At 35.8% G+C, this 17,217-nt stretch overlaps 1 protein-coding gene across 3 annotated transcripts; it reads right to left on the bottom strand.

Moving 5' to 3' along the window:
• Window positions 1-6,595: 6,595 nt before the first annotated feature.
• On the bottom strand, window positions 6,596-15,850 carry LOC133308369 (uncharacterized). 3 transcript variants are annotated; one of them, XR_009751154.1, is made up of 5 exons: window positions 15,019-15,850; window positions 14,504-14,710; window positions 13,702-13,787; window positions 12,896-13,267; window positions 6,596-7,292 (listed from the first exon to the last, which is right to left on the bottom strand). XR_009751154.1 is itself a non-coding variant. In XM_061508988.1 (3 exons), the coding sequence occupies exons 1-3, from the start codon at window positions 15,685-15,687 to the stop codon at window positions 13,767-13,769; spliced, it is 897 nt and encodes a 298-aa protein (XP_061364972.1). In that variant the 5' UTR covers window positions 15,688-15,850; the 3' UTR covers window positions 13,296-13,766. The 3 variants fall into 3 exon arrangements, 1 of the variants encoding a protein (XP_061364972.1); XR_009751153.1 differs by having other exon boundaries at window positions 12,896-13,234; XM_061508988.1 differs by lacking the exons at window positions 6,596-7,292; window positions 12,896-13,267 and having other exon boundaries at window positions 13,296-13,787.
• Between the last annotated feature and the right edge of the window lie 1,367 nt (window positions 15,851-17,217).

Raw genomic sequence — 17,217 nt, 5'->3', positions numbered from 1 at the left:
TCTTACACTCTGACTTTCCGGTAACAGCAGAAATACCTTGCTTAACACCAGAAACTGAGGGATCTCTCCGGGACCACTATAACCCAACAGAGGTAATTTCTAATCCTACTCCTCTTGAAGAAAATATCTTTCAGAATGATAATCTACCCACTGAAAGTGTCATTGTGTTTCCTGATATTCCTACTGAAACCATGATGGATTCTAGTGACATAACTCACAGAAGATCACATAGGATCAATAAGGGTGTCCCAAAGGAACTGTATGAACATGATCCCAAAGCTAAAGCTAAATATCCTATTAGTAACTATGTGTCTAATCACAGGTTGTCTGAGTCATATGCTCTTGTTGTTGATCAATTGTCTAGTATATCTATCCCTAGTAATGTATAGGATGCATTGGAGGATCCAAGTTGGAAGAAGGCAATGAATGATGAAATGGATACCTTGCAAAAGAACTCTACTTGGGAGCTTATGCCCTTACCAGATGGCAAAAGAATCATTGGATGTAGGTGGGTGTTTACTGTAAAGCTAAAGGAAGATGGAAGCATTGGCAGGTAAAAAGCTAGATTGGTGGCAAAAGGATACTCGCAAAAGTATGGAGTATATTATCAAGAAACCTTTGCACCAGTAGCTAAACTCAATACAATCCAGATAATTATGTCCATAGCTGCAAATAGAGATTGGCCACTACAATAGTTTGATGTAAAAAATGCATTCTTAAATGGAGACCTCGAAGAGGAGGTGTACATAGAGATACCACCAGGTGTCAAACAAAGTTCTTTTAGTGAGAATAAAGTTTGTAAACTGAAGAAAGCCTTGTATGGACTTAAACAATCCCCTAGAGCATGGTTTGGAAGATTTTCTTCTGCAATGAGGAGATTCGGATATAAACAAAGCAATACTTACCACACCTTGTTCATTAAACACAAGGAAAGAAAAGTGACCGTATTGATTGTCTATGTAGATGACATGGTCCTGACAGAAGATGACATAGATGAGATGAAACTTCTACAAAAGCAACTAGCAAGTGAATTCGAAATAAAAGACCCAGGAGAATTGAAATACTTCTTGAGAATTGAGATAGCAAGATCAAAATAAGGTATTTATCTTTCACAAAGGAAATATGTACTAGATCTCCTCACTGAGACTGGAATGCTCGCTTGTAAGCCAACAGAAACATCGATTGAGATGAATCATGTGCTTGGAATATTTTCGGATCAAAAGCCAGCAAATATTAGTCAGTACCAAAGGTTGGTTGAAAGACTGATATACTTGTATCATACGAAGCCAAATATTGCATATGCCGTAAGTGTTGTAAGTCGCTTTATGCATAAACCAAGCGTAGATCACATGAATGCAGTACACCGAATTCTGAGGTACTTAAAGGGTGCCCCTGTCCGAGAACTATTGTTCTCCAAAAATAATGTCACAAGTGTTGAAGGTTACACTGACTCTGATTGGACTGGAGATAAAATAACAAGGCATTCCACATCAGGCTATTTCACCTTCGTGAAAGGTAATTTAGTTATTTGGAAAAGCAAGAAGTAGAAAGTGGTAGCAAGATCAAGTGCAGAAGCTGAATTTCGAGGCATGGCTCAAGGAGTATGTGAGCTATTGTGGGTCAACAGCATATTAAAAGACTTGAGAATTTGTTATGACAAACCAATGAATCTCCACTGTGATAACAAGGCTTCCATTGAAATAGCAAATAATCCTGTGCAACATGACCGAACCAAACATGTGGAGATTGACCGACATTTTATCAAGGAGAAGCTAGATAAGAAAATTATATAGTTCTCATTTGTTAAGTTTGAAGATCAATTAGCTGATATACTTACTAAAGTTGTTTCCGGAAGAGTTTTTCAAGGTGCAATTGATAAGTTGAACATGATTGACATTTATGCTCCAACTTGAGGGGGAGTGTTGACTTGTATATTCTTTTATAATTGGAAAGATTTAATTTCTGAATCGATTGACCAATTTATGTAGCAATTAACGGGAATCCATTACATGGAGAGATTGTAGGAATTATGTTAGAGATATTTTAGGAGTTTTTAATTTTCTGATTATTTGTAATTTTCTTCCTTGATTTGTGGCTACTTTGTAGCCTGATTTATGACTAATTTGTAACTCTAATACTTTATATATAATGACCTCTATTGAAGTAGAAGAAATACAAATGAATTACTATTCTATAGAATTCCTTGATTTTTAACAAAATAATATATAAAATCAATACCGATTGATGTGCTAAGAGCCGCCTGCTTTGATCTTTCGCACATGTTCACTTTTGCCACCGGCCATGGAGGCACTCCACCAATGACAGCGATGAAGAAAACAGGCATGTGGAAAAAGTGGTCATGTGATTATGTTATTTGATCACAATCATTCATTTTAAAATTATATATTTGTCTCTCTCTTATCTTATCATCAATGAGTGATTGTGATTAAATAATATGATCACATGACCATTTTTCACATCACAAAAAAAAACAGAACCTATTGTGCTATTTTAGGAAAATTACTGTAGTACGAGTACTTATTTTAGTAAGACACTGGAAACTCAGAAACATGCACAAAGAACAGAAAAAAAGATTCGCGATGGATGGTTTGCATGAGAAGTGAGACCACACAACGATCAACTCTCTATAAACTGGGAATAAGACAGGGCACCCACCACTTGAGAATAGAAGTGAGGCTGACATCGATCAACTTTCTCCAGTGGCGGAGCCACACCAAAATTTTAGGTGGTGCCAAAAATTTTTGACACATTAAATTATTAAAATATTTATTATAATTACACAAACTAATCAGGAAAAAATTTACTATAAATTCTAACATAGTTATCTAAATTATGTATTAAATAATATCACGTAACATTGAAAATTCAAATGAACAATTATCAATGATTATATATCAAAGCAAACATATAAAAAGGCACTAACCTTTTCGTTAAGCATTTCAAACATAACAATTTCATTTTCCTCTCACAGCATAATAAGTAGGTGATAGGTTATTTTATCTACCATTTTTTCGTCTATCTTTGCCTATCACTCTCCAACATCGTTAGATCAGAATCTTAATAAGAGAAAGAAATAATAAATGTAATTGAGATTCTGATCCAATGGTATTGAAGAGTGGTAAGCAAAGGTAGGCAGAAAAAATGGTAGGTAGAATAACATATCCCAATAAGTAATGGACCAAGCATTGTCCTAAGGATATGAAAGCACACAAATATAATAAATATATGCTTAATAACATTTAATAAATAATTTAAAATATAATAGAAAAATGCATACCTAAAATTCTAAACGGCGTTCTTTTAAACTGACAAAATATTCAAGGATAGAATCTCGTAATTCTTGAATAAGTTACTTTGTACTTGAAACTAATTGCATATCATTCAAAATATCTTGAGATTTTTGTTGTAATGCTTGAAAAAGAATTTCAGTGATGCTCATTATCTCTTTCATCAAAAATAAATTAAAGATAAATTTAAAGGAAGTGATCATCTTATAAGCTGCAGTAGCATCTCCTCTTTGAGAGTAATTTGAGCCTTTACTACGAATTATTTTAAGTAAGTAGCATCTCCTCTTTGAGAATATTTTGAGCCTTTATTATGATTGCAATTGTAAGTCATAAATTAAGGCTTTAAAAGTAATTTTAATAGATGGGTTAGGTAAAAGGGTTTGGGTATTGAATTTTATTTTTCTGATTGAAAAATATAAATATAGTTATATTTATTTAGGTGGTGCCAAATTACAAATTTAATCTTAGTTAATTATAATTAATTATATATTTATATATAACAAGTAATTTTTTTTAAAACCAAGCAGGTGCCTTGGCACGTGCTGGCATAGGAGTGGCTACGCCACTCTCTTCTCTTCAAATTTTTATTTTATTTTATTATTTATACAATAAATAATCATACTTGTATAAATAAATCTTATTAATAATTTTAATAATATATGTAATTATATTTTATATGCTGAAATCTTTTTAAAATTTATGGCATATATGATCTTTGGAAATATGCATTGTGAATCAAATCAACTTTTAAATTTTTTTCAAAGATGTTATTAAAAAAATTCCAGAAATTTTCTGATGGTAACATTCCTTTACATGAAACATAATTAGAATTTTGAATCAAACAAGGTCGGGTGTGTTGGGTGAAAAGTGATTTAAGAAATTAAAATACTATCTAAAAAAAATATTAAAAATAACTCAATTATATAATCATATAACATTAAAATATTATTTTAAAATAAATTTATTCAAAAAAATTTAAAGAATAATATCACCACATAAAAATATAAAAAAAAATATTATCATGTTGTACTTAAAAAAAATAAATCCCAATTAATAATAAATATGAATACAGAATAACACAAAAATATCAATACAAACAAATTTTAACTTTAACATTACTTGAAAGCAATTAAGAAAATAAAAAATAAAGATAATTATATGTTTAATTCATAAACGTAAATGGACAAGGACTTGTACTGTGAATAACCGCACCATCTTTGTCTATCTTGGTATTAAAATAATGTGTGGCTTGTATAAACCACACAATGTGGCATATGATCAGACTGGCGCTGCAATCGGATATCCATCAAAATCTTGAATCCTATTAGAAAGCTAGAAAAGATTAATGTATATAAAGGGTTAAAAAAACAATGTGGAAAATCAATGCACTACAAAAAATAATGTGATTTGTGGAGGTTATTTATCGGAAGTCAATAAAATCTCCAAAAAATATTTAAATCCTGGCCTTTTTTTGCAAGCTGCTTTGCAAATTTTTTATTTTTTTTTTGTTAATTTATATAAAGTGGCGGGTTTTGAACCCAGAATTTATAAAATTTGTTTAAATTTTTTTTGAATATTTTGTTGTTGTTATTAGGAGGACGGCTACAACTTTATATATGTTAAAAAATATTTTCTTTTTCCTCAAATCCGGGGCATTTGGTAGAGGGAAAAAAAAAATTATGCGGGAATCTCGATTTTCAAAAATATGATTTTTACATTCAGTTTGCGATAATATTCGAAAATTAAAAATTTAGACAAATTCAGTTTCCCGAGAATCCTGAAAAATACCGCATACCAAACACCCCCTTAAACACTGACTTTGTTAAGCGATAACTTTCTAACCCCTTCTTCTTATTCTATCTCATCAGCATATTTCCTCTATCCAAATCATGACATTTGTGGTGAGCTTTATCGACTAAGCGTATCTCCTAAGATGCATCACCAAATCTGCATTGAGGCATTTTCTTCATCATCTTTTTCGAGGGAACTAACAACATAGTTGTCTTCTTCGCTCTCATTTCAAGCTGTGGTGAGTTTGCTCTTTTCTTTAAATTTTGCATTTGAGGATTTTTTTTCTAGATCATGAATCTATTTTTCTTTTTCTAGATTTTACTGTTATTAGTAGCTTAATAATTTTGTGCTATAAGAATGTGGATTTTGGAAGTGACAAGGCTTTCTTCGTTGATCTCTGTGTCAGAGCATCAAATGCACCAGCCATCTTGTTGATCTCTTGCTTCATCTATTCTGTGTTTCTCTTTTTTATTCGATGTTCTGTAGTGTAATATTTTTGTATTGAATATGACACAAGCTTAAAATGGAATCTTGTCAATCTATAATCGGGCTACTGCTGTTGAGTTTTATTCTAAGTTCTTCTTACATATTGTTACTCCTTGCTTGAATACTTAGCAATTATTTATTGAAAAATTCCTTTGGAAGTAGTCCAAAATTCTCTCTAAGGGCAAGTTTTACTCAACATTTGGAAGGCTCAGTTCAATTTATACTAACAAAATATTGCAAATTAATATACCTAAATATGCTATATCTCCTGATGTGCGTGATGTATTTCTAATACAGAAAAGTTTTGTGAACTTCTTTTACATCTCCCAGAAGCCAATTATATTTGGAATAGGAATCTTGGTGATTTTTTGTGAATCTTTAATGTGTCTTATGCTTATGGGATTGTAGCAGTTTTCCCATTAAGTATAAAGGCTTGCGCAGAAGTAGGTGAAAAACGTTTTATGGCATCTTGCCATTGTATGCTTTTCTTTGGTATCTCTGGTTGGAGTGAAGGGCCTGGATTGCACTACACTATTTGTGATTTTGAACTGCATTCGGTGCTGATTCTGGACCCTTCTTTTGCATCGGTTAGGTTGTGATTAAGACTACTTTGGTGATTTCTTTTTCTTGTTAAATTTATCTTAAAAAATAGCTTTCTTTCTATTGAAAATTTTTATGGGTTTTCGTTTTATCCTTTAACATAACACAACAAACTTTCCTACACTCACAACATTTTGTGGGATCCACACTTTTTAAAACAAAAAAATAAATAAAAAATTAAGACACGCAAAATGAATCTCTATAACATTACACAATTATTTTTCCTACAACATAACTTTTATAAAACCCAATTTTTATTTACTAAAGTTATGGATCACATCGACAGAAATGAAGGCAGCATTTCCTCTGTTGGTCGTATTGCAATTCAATCATTTTGTTCTCCACAACGCAAATATTCAAATATGGTGAGCTAATATGTTCTTCCCTTTGTTTTTATAGAGTTAAATGGCTACGGAGATTCAGTGGTCGAGGTTTCAAGACTACCAAGTACTTCTTGCACAAATATTTTCATTACAGTTGAGCCTAAGTATGAAATTGAACAAATAGAACATGCCAAAAAGAGCCTTCCAACCACCGAATATAAAGTACCCTATAACGATATAAAACATTAAAATCAATTTGTTAAGTATCCAGAGAAATTGCTACAGACTCTCATACATCGGTAAAGTAAAATTTTCTTTCACAAATATCTACCAAATATTAGCTAATATATTCGTGCAGACCGAATGCTGATACTTTAGGCCATTGGAAAGGATGCAATTACTAAGCAATGTCAGTTTCTCTAATATCTTTTAAAAAGAAATATTGAACTGGACATGCGCTGTTGATGACATTCATATGACATAATTATTACTTTACATCAACAAATTAGACTGAAGAACTTGAGCTATATTTTTGACACATTGAAAATGAACTTCAAACAATCTGCATCTTGTACATTATCTTTCCCATGGTCACCATCTTCACCGTTTATGAATTCACACTGATAATCTTCTCCAAATTCATCATTATCTTTCTCTAAATCAACAACATTATCAAAACATTCTAAACTTCCACTCATATCAATGTACTCATATCAATGTCTTCAATAGTTGTTATCTCAGAGTGATCCATCACGGAGATTTGAAAAAGTTTGAACAATAACCCCTAAAAAACAGCCAACACAGCCACTAATCAAACAAGATTAACACTTAATTTTGCCAACAACAATTAAAGATTCTAATGTTTCTAATAGAATAAAAAAAAATCTTTGATTACAATTTCTGACGCATCTCCTCAAGTTCATTCAACCGACCCAATGATTCAGTATGGACTTGCTCATAATCATTGCCCGCTAGAACACGGGTTCATTAATTAGGGACAAGTATAATTATAATAACATAAACTTGTCAACCGAACCCAATAATCGGGGCAGAAAAGCATCCCAACATGAAAACAAAAACAAAAAACACTTAACAAAACTGACAAGACTGAACTGGTGTGCTAAAATAAAAGAGTTGTTATTTGGAAAACAAGGGCATTTCCCTTTGTTTGTGTTAGAATATATTAGATATGATTAGATATGATTGGATTACTTCCTATCTGTAAATATTCTGATTGTATTAGGTCTGGGCCTTTCACTTAAGCCCATTAGGGTCTCTATATATTGTAACTCTCTGAATTAGATCAATATACAACATATTATTTTATATTCAAGTTGGTACCAGAGCTCTTTTGTTCTGTGGACCCTCGCTTCCGCTTAGAAAGCTTGTTTTCGCTTTAAAACCTAAGCCCACTGCTTAGGAGTTATCTTTTCGTTGCCGTGCGTCTTCCGACAAGCCATCAAGGACTGTAAGTCCCTTCTGAGCAATTTCCAAACGCATCAGCACCTCCGACGGTCACCGGAACCACCGTCCGCCACTGTTCAGGCCGCCGGAGAACTTTTCCGACGAGTTTTCAGCCCGGACCATACACGATCAATACCCTCTCCTCCCAGCGACCAACTCTGTGGCAGTCCAGCCACCATCGGAGTTCCCATGCGCCGTCCATCTCCCCTGCGCGTGGGCCTCACGCGCCACCTTCTGCCGGCGCGTGTGCACTATTCCGGCGGCTTTTTCCGGTCAGTCTTGGACAGAGAAGCTCGCCTTCTCCTCCTCTTTCTGGATCTGTGGTTGTTTCTCTGTGGGTCTGACTTTTTGCGCCCACCTCTTCTTGATCGATGATCAGGTTCGTTTCTATTTACTCGGTTCATATCTTTGTGATTTCATATTATGGCAGCAAATTCTTCTGTTAATTCGGAGGTCAGTTCTTCACCTCCTCCTGTTAAAAATTCTCCCAATATCATCTCTACCAAATGTTGGGTCCATTACCTCTTCAAAATTGAAAGGTTCTGTTAATTACAAGAACTGGGCCACCTCTGTTCAAGTTTGGTTCTTTGGACAAGGACATGGGAACCATCTCACGACTAAGTCTTCTGATGTCCCTAAGGAGGAAAAGTCTGATTGGGAAAAGATTGACAACCAGTTTCTGAGTATCCTCTGGCAATCTATTGATCCAGTCGTCTTAGACATCTTCTATTCGTTTCAAACTTGCACTGAAGTGTGGAAGGAAGCAAAAAACCTCTACACTAATGATGTTCAGCAGCTCTATTTCATCAGGTGGAGACATATGTTGGCAAGAGTCGATCTTTGATGCAGGCATATTTGGATATGTTGCCTTACCCTACTGATGCTTCTGCATATCGGAAACAGGTGGAACGTCTCTTTATGGTTGCCACACTGTCTGGCCTCCCCGAAGAATATGATAATGTCCGGGATACTATCTTGACTAGTGGGGAGCCTGATCTATCCATGACGTATCAGCGTCTTCTGAATCTGAATAAGAAATCTGCTCCTGCATTGTCTTCTGCTGTTGATTCTACTGCTCTAGTTTCCCGTACTGACTTTCGCGGGAACATTGGAGGTGGACGTGGTCGTGGTAGAGGCCCGAGAGGACGTGGCCCAGGAGGCCCAGTCCCAGTCGAACGTGGTCAGCGACCTCGTTGTCATTATTGTCAGCAACTTGGTCATTATGAGGAACGTTGCTACACAAAATATCCTCACCTGCGACCTTCTTTTGCTGCTAATATAGCTCAATCGGATACTGCTTCAAATGGTACAGTCTCTCTCTCCTCTGAAGACTATGCAGCACTCCAGACCCTTCTCAGGATGGCCTCTCCTCACTCTCAGGCCTCTGCTTCAGAAACTGGTAATCCCGTTGCTTGTGTATCTCATTCTGCATCACTTGGTCCTTGGATATTTGACTCAGGTGCTACTGATCACCTCTGTGGTAATAAGGAACTCTTTTCATCCCTTACATATTCTGATAATTTACCCTCTTTTACTCTTGCTGATGGAACTAAGGCCCCCGTTCATGGAATTGGACAAATCTGTCCAACCTCCTCATTGACCTTAACATCTGTCTATTACATTCCTAAAGTCCCTTATAATTTAATATCTGTTAGTAAATTGATCAATTCTCTTAATTGTATCTTCACCTTCTCAAACCATTTTGTTTCTGTGCAGGACCCGGGTACGAGGAAGACGATTAGACTGGGCCGTGAGTCACGAGGTCTGTTCTACCTTGTTGTGCCGAGTCCTTCAGTTGCTTGTTCTCTCACAGAATCTCCACAACTCATCTTCAGTCGTCTCGGGCATCCTAGTATTTCAAAATTACAGAAGATGGTTCCTCTTTTATCTGGTCTTCAGACTTTAGATTGTCAGTCATGTCAGCAAGGAAAGCACATACGCTCCTCCTTTGCTAATCGAGTCAATAAACGAGATGATGCTCCTTTTTCAATTATTCATTCAGATATTTGGAGTCCTAGTCGTAGTGTGTCAGTTTTAGGTTTTCGGTATTTTGTTACCTTTATTGATGATTTTTCCCGTTATACTTCGATTTATTTAATGAAAAATCGTTCTAAGTTGTTTTCTATTTATCAAAAGTTCTCTGCTGAAATTCATACTCAATTTGGTGCTTCTATTCGTATTTTACGTAGTGATAATGCTAAAGAATATATTTCTGTTGACTTTTCTAATTTCTTAGCCACACAGAGTACTTTACACCAAACTACTTGTCCTCACACTCCACAACAAAATGGAGTGGCTGAACGTAAGAATAGACATCTCATTGAGATTGCAAGGACTATTCTTATTCACATGCATGTTCCTCTTCACTTCTGGGCCGATGCAGTCCTTGCTTCTTGTTTTCTCATCAACCGCATGCCTTCATCTGTGCTTAATAATGCCATTCCTTATAACTTATTGTTTCCAGATGCTCCTCTTTATCCTCTATCCTCACATGTCTTTGGTTGTACCTGTTTTGTTCATGATCTCACTCCTGGTAAGGCCAAGTTAACATCCAAAGCTTTTAAATACATTTTTCATGGTTATTCTCGTCTTCAAAAGGGTTATCGTTGTTACTCTCCTGATCTCAAGCGTTACTTAGTTTCCGCTGATGTCACCTTTATTGATCAACAACCCTTTAATCCTATCCCATCTCCATTGTCACAGGTTGATCATGTTCTTCCTGTTCCTTTTTTGACTTGTCTTTGCCAGCTACAGGTGCTTCTATTCTAGATAAGCAACCTATTGCTTCAGTACCTGAGGACCGTCCACTTCTCACTTATCAGCGTCGTAAAACTGTGCCTCCTGTCGACTCGACCCCTGCTGACTCTTTGCCCCCTGCAGTTGATTCCTCCCCTCCGGATCCTTCACCAGAGGCTCTCCCTATTGCTCAAAGAAAAGGTACACGTACTACTCGTAACCCTTATCCTCTGTATACCTTCTTGAGTTATGATCGCCTTTCTCCTCCTCATTTCACCTTTGTTTCTAGTCTTTCTTCTGTTTCTATTCCTAAGACCACAGGTGAAGCACTTTTCCATCCAGGGTGGCGCCAAGCGATGCTTGATGAGATGACCGCACTTCATACCAATGGCACTTGGGACCTTGTTTCTGCTCCTCCAGAGAAGTCTATAGTTGGTTGTCGCTGGGGTTTTACTGTGAAAGTTGGACCTGATGGCCATGTTGATCGTCTCAAGGCACGTTTAGTTGCCAAGGGTTTTACTCAAATCTTTGGACTTGATTATAGCGAAACATTCTCTCCAATCGCTAAGATGGCGTCATTCCGCCTATTTCTTGCCCTTGCTGTTGTTCGTCACTGGCCAAGATTGTGTATCGTCTTCGAAAATCCTTATATGGTCTCAAGCAGTCTCCTCGAGCATGGTTCAGTCGCTTCAGTTCTGTTGTTCAGGCGTTTGGCTTAATCCAAAGTAAAGTTGACCATTCTGTATTTTATAGGATTACATCTCCTGACAAGTGCATCTATTTGTTAGTCTATGTTGACGACATCATTCTCACCGGAAGTGATCAAGACGGAATTCGTCAGTTAAAGCAGCATTTATTCAGTGCATTTCAAACAAAGGACCTTGGGAAGCTGCGTTACTTCTTGGGAATTGAGGTGGCGCAATCTAGACAGGGCATTTCTATCTGTCAAAGGAAGTATGCCTTGATATCCTAGAAGAAATTGGTATGTTAGGGAGTAAACCAGTTGATACACTCATGGATCCTAATGTCAAGTTATTGCCCGGACAGGGGGAGCCGTTATCTGATCCTGGACGTTATCGGAGGCTAATTGGGAAGCTCAATTATCTTACTGTGACTAGGCCAGATATTTCTTTCGCTGTTAGTACGGCTAGTCAGTTCCTTGATTCCCCTTGTGATTCACATTGGAATGCTGCTGTGAGGATCCTCCGATACATCAAAGGAGCACCAAGAAAAGGTTTGTTGTATTCGGATCAGGGAAATACAGAAATTTGTGGTTATTCAGATGCTGATTGGGCAGGATCACCCTCGGACAGGCGCTCTACTTCCGGTTATTGTCTTCTTTGGAGGAAACTTAATTACGTGGAAGAGTAAGAAACAACCTGTTGTTTCTCGATCTAGTGCAGAAGCTGAGTATCGTGCAATGACAAATACTACCTGTGAGTTAATCTGGTTAAAGCAGTTGATTCAGGAGCTTCATCTTTGTGAACAGAAACAACCCATGACACTCATCTATGATAATCAAGTTGCGCTACATATATCCTCTAATCCTGTATTTCATGAGAGGACCAAACATATAGAGATTGATTGTCACTTCATTCGAGAAAAGATTCAGTCAGGAGAAATCAAGACAGCTTTCGTCAACTCTTCTGATCAACTAGCAGATGTCTTCACTAAAGCTCTTAGAGGTCCTCGGGTTGAATACATTTGTAACAAGCTTGGTGCTCACAATATATACGCACCAGCTTGAGGGGGAGTGTTAGAATATATTAGATATGATTAGATATGATTGGATTACTTCCTATCTGTAAATATTTTGATTGTATTAGGTCTGGTCCTTTCACTTAAGCCCATTAGGGTCTCTATATATTGTAACTCTCTGAATTAGATCAATATACAACATATTATTTTATATTCAAGTGTTTGGATATTACGCATCTTATCTTGGGCACTTTTATTAGTTAAGATTCATTATACACAATAGAAAAGAGTCTCATCATATTGCAATGTTCACCTATTCAGACCAACTACCAGTGTAAGGCCAGAGAAAAATCTTAATTTTAAATCCTCTACTAACAGGTGAATGGTGGCAGTGCCACTAAAAAAAATTTCATGCACTAATGGGTGAAGAAACACAGAAGGAGTATCGTCCAAAACAAGGAAAATATGCCCACACTCCATAGGACTGACCTGTTAAGAAAACAAGGAAACGAACATCATCTTGTGTGCCTTCGCAGCTACTGACGATCAGTGGCAAGGTTGCTAGCGTGGCGTGCAGTTGAGAAGAAAAATCTCCGACACAGTGGGGTTGGTTGGTCGGTGGTTGGAGGGAAGACTTGGTTTGCAATGGAGGAGGGGGAAAATTGGAGGGGAAAGTCGATTGGAACCAAAGACCCAAAAAAATAAAAAAATAAGAAGAGAAAGAAACAACATCATTTTCCTTCTCAGTGCAGGGCGGCTAGTTGGTCGGGGTTGGAAGGCTGGTTTGTTTGTAATCGAAGAGAGGAAAAATTTGAGGGAAAAGTTAATCTGCAACCAAAGAGTGAAAAAAAGAAAAATAATCTGCAACCAAATAGTGAAGAAAAGAAAAAAGGAAAGATACAACGTCATATCTGGTTGCTGCAGAATTAGTTTTCTGCCTCAATGGCTGATATATTAAACCCAATCTTTAATGATATTCATGTACCCTTACCTTAATACAAATGTATTAAAAAAATCCTAAAGATTCTAGAATAAATAAATAACTAATTACAATTATTTACAACAAGAGGTTAATGTTAGCCATTAGCTTTCCTTTAGCACAAGCACCTATTCTATGCTTGATATTTGAACCAGTAAAAAAAAAACGCTCCCCAAACATGGAATAGCAAAATTATAACAATAATAGTAAATTATCCAACCATATTTTCTCGGGTATACTATTCCTCAATTAGCAAATCTGAATACAAAGACACAGACTGACATATCACTGATGACTGCGATAGTAGTTTCAATACCTAACAATTAGAATTGGGGATGACCATGCCAAATAGTCTGCCCCTATGTTTAACATCTGACTGCGTCATCTTTGCTTTTCCGCAGCCTGCACACAGAAACAAGTGAAGAAAGCAGGTAAGGTATCAAGTTGACAGATGGCATAGACAGTATGATGACACAGGAACACAGATTATACAAAGAAGAGCAGTTTATTCATCAAAACTGAAATAAATACATTTAGAACTGGTCCCCCATATAACTAAGCTTGGAGGATTACACATTTTAAATTGCTACTATCCTTTGTAGTCATTCATTAGTGTCCAATTAAGCTCTATTTTTGCTTGGGGGGAGCATAAAATACAAATTGATTAATAACCATGTCTGCGTTACTTACTTTGTCACACGTCAGTAACAAGTAGATTAATAACCCCCACTGAATTACACTAAAATAAAGCACACGTACTCCATATCTTGGATAACAAGCAATCAATCAAACTATGCTTGTTACTTAAAAGAGTTTAATTTTAATCCTATATGGACCAAATTATATCATAATCAATTCAATTTTAATAAAGCTCGTATCAATATTAGTCAATAGCGTTTGACTTGGTTTGTTGATCATTATCATTATTAAATGTTGTTCTAACTTCTAATGATCATTAGTTGAATTTGTGGTTTCTATTTATGTGAGCCTTATCCGTGTAATCTATAATGGGTCAAATAAAACTAATGTTCAAGTTGGTAAATACCAGTATATATCAGAAGCAATAACAGAGCAGCTAAAAAAATGTGAAAAGTTCAGATGCAAAGGCAGACGCAGACCTTTTGCAGTTTCGTCAGAACATAATCCTCAAAAGCTTGAAACTCTTCCAGAGACTTCGGAGCACCTGAAGAATCTGCCGGCATTGCTGGTTTATGAGAATCTGCCGGCATTGCTGGTTTAAAAGAATCTGCCGGCATTGCTGGTTTAAGAGGTAAAACCAGCAACGGATTAGCAAGATGACCAATCACCGATCCTGTCGCAGCAACCTGGATAAAGCCACAAAAACAAATTGGTAAATCAGATATACAAGCACTTAAAATACAGACAGAAAAAACAACAACAATAAAAGCTTTATTCCTCTTAACATGAGTTAGCTACATGAATGGATCAATCAACACAACTGGACTCTACCAAATATCAAAATTTCAATAAAACCATAAAAATTGAGTTCTCCTAAAGTTTTCACAGTTCTTCCTCTAAACCATTTAATTGGGAAAAAAAAAAGTCAAAGTATTCAAATGTTAAACACAAAAAATAAAATAAAAAAAACTTCAAAATTGGAAGAGAAACTTACAGCTCCTTCTCTAGTGGCCATTACAACGAGTGCAGAACCCCTCTTCTTACCCACCTTCATGACAACATCTTCCACTTCACCAAACTTTGAAAACAATTCCCTCAATTTATCTGAGGAATAATCTTCACCAAACTTCTCCCACGAAACTTTCAGAACATTCTCTTTATTCAACCCAATCCCAATCCCACCGCCACCACTAGCACCCTCTCTCTCTTTCTTCGTAGCAGAAGCATCAGGCACTTGCACTTTCTTGGCGTGCATAGCGCGAATCATCGCAATCTCTTCCTTGAACTGCCGCGAGATCCTCGCCTCCTTTTCGCGCTCCTTAACAGAGGGATCAGGAGCAGAGGCATCGCGCTCTCTCTGTTCGAGATCAGAGACCATTTTGCGGCGCTTTCCGTCGCGCTGGGACAGGCGGCGCTGGTGGTCGCGCTTGACACGCAAGTGGTCATCGAACAACTTACGAGCTTTATCGTCCCTGAGGATGCCGTAGGATGTTTGGAGCTGTTGGAAATCGGAAGCGGCGTTAGGGTCATCGGGTCTCTTGTCAGGATGCAATTCAAAAGCCTTCGATTTGTAAGCCTTTACGATCTCTTTCTCTGTTAGCTTCGAACCTTCTTCGCCGGATGGTAACCCTAGCACCACGTAGTGGTCAATCTCTGCGTCCATTGTCCTTCTTCTTCCTCCAACTCCTGCGACTGCGACACACCCTCACAGCCCTAACCCTAACCCGACACGATGCGTTTGCGCCGACGACAAAACAAGCTATTGAATTTTCCGATCAGATTTCAGGGGTGTAAATGTAAATAATAGCCTAGGCTTAAATAGCATACTCCGTGTAAAATATTTTTTAGTATAGTATCCTTATCAGTGTTATATAGTTACAAATTATTTAAGTTTAGCATAAATTATATTAGATATTTAATAATTAAAAAATAATTCAATTAATATTATTATATTGAAAAAAAAAGATTTATTTTGCAAGTTCGTTATTACGGGTAGTTCCTACAAAGGATCGGACTAATGACGTAGACAATACTTGAATTATCAGTCGAGTCATTTCGAATTGTTTGTTGACACGGACAAAGTCAAAGTCAAGGAAAACCTCTGAAATTCTTTCCATATCGGACCTTGGAAGAATATTCGGTTTGATAACCCGCTACTAATTCTTCTTCTGCTTCTGGTGGTAATAAAAATGGACTTCTAAATCAATTCATAAGAAGACAAGAAAACCAAGATACTTTGATTTCTTATGTTTTCGAAAACATCATCATAAGTTGTGTAGCTTTTTTTTTTTTAATTCCCCGTCTCGTAATCTTTTTTAGTTGACTATTACCCTAAATCGTGTCTTGGAATCCACATATTTTTTTCTTTTACGCCTCGTAATTCTTCCTCAGCCAGGCTTGGGCAGAATAGCAGAGCAAGTAATTATTTAAAATTATTAAAATAATAATTGTATTTCTTTTATTTAAAATAAATAATATAATATAGACTGAGTTATAGACTTTTAGATTCGGCATGTAAAAAAAAAGTCTATAACCTATTTTTTAAATAGATTTTTTTAAAATTCTAAGTCTGTTCTATTTGACTATATTTAATAAAATGAGTCTGGCCTAACATAAGTCAAGCCGTAGATTCTTATAAACCGGCTTAATCCATTTACACCCTTAATTTTTTTTTTTTTTTTGGTACATTTTACACCCTTAATTTTACTAAGTAAGTTGTGTTCAGGAAAGAAAATAAATAAAACACTTGATAATGCTTTTAATCATATTTTGTAATTAAAATATTAGATTTAGTGTTTTTTTTTTTTAGAAAAAATATAGAATTATACATTTTAAGTGATAGAAATAGATACACAATAAAAATTATAGGAGGATAACATGAGAGTTTATTTTTTAATTTAAATTTTAAATAAATAAAACATTAATTTTAAGAAAAATGACCATCCTTTAAAAAGATAAATAATTTTTCCTAAAATACTTCTTTTTGGATACATAAATAGAAATTGAAATTGAACGCACAATCTAATACAAACTACTCAAATTTCTTACCACTAGACTAACTTTAGTGTTTTTTCCCTAAAATATTTTATTCCTTAACTTTTCCACCCTTCCACACACGAGTTTTTAATATAATCAATTATCTTGTCATCGTATTAAGCTATATTATGTATATTTAAATTAGAGATATGATCCG

The sequence above is a fragment of the Gastrolobium bilobum genome, unplaced genomic scaffold, assembly GCF_033153095.1.
Source record: "Gastrolobium bilobum isolate Gb01-03AN ecotype WA unplaced genomic scaffold, APGP_CSIRO_Gbil_v1 utg2951, whole genome shotgun sequence".
Classification (NCBI taxonomy): Eukaryota; Viridiplantae; Streptophyta; class Magnoliopsida; order Fabales; family Fabaceae; genus Gastrolobium; species Gastrolobium bilobum.
The sequence above is the reverse complement of the archived record's forward strand: the minus strand, read 5'-3'. Positions and strand labels throughout refer to the sequence as shown.

What these genes read in the sequence shown, in the direction of transcription:
- LOC133308369 (XM_061508988.1), bottom strand. Translation starts at nt 15,687, where the DNA reads ATGGACGCAGAGATTGACCACTACGTGGTGCTAGGGTTACCATCCGGC. An exon ending in TGGCCACTAGAGAAGGAGCT is followed by an intron (nt 14,711 to 15,018) that starts GTAAGTTTCTCT and finishes GGCTTTATCCAG; the next exon opens with GTTGCTGCGACAGGATCGGT. An exon ending in TTCTGACGAAACTGCAAAAG is followed by an intron (nt 13,788 to 14,503) that starts GTCTGCGTCTGC and finishes TTCTGTGTGCAG; the next exon opens with GCTGCGGAAAAGCAAAGATG.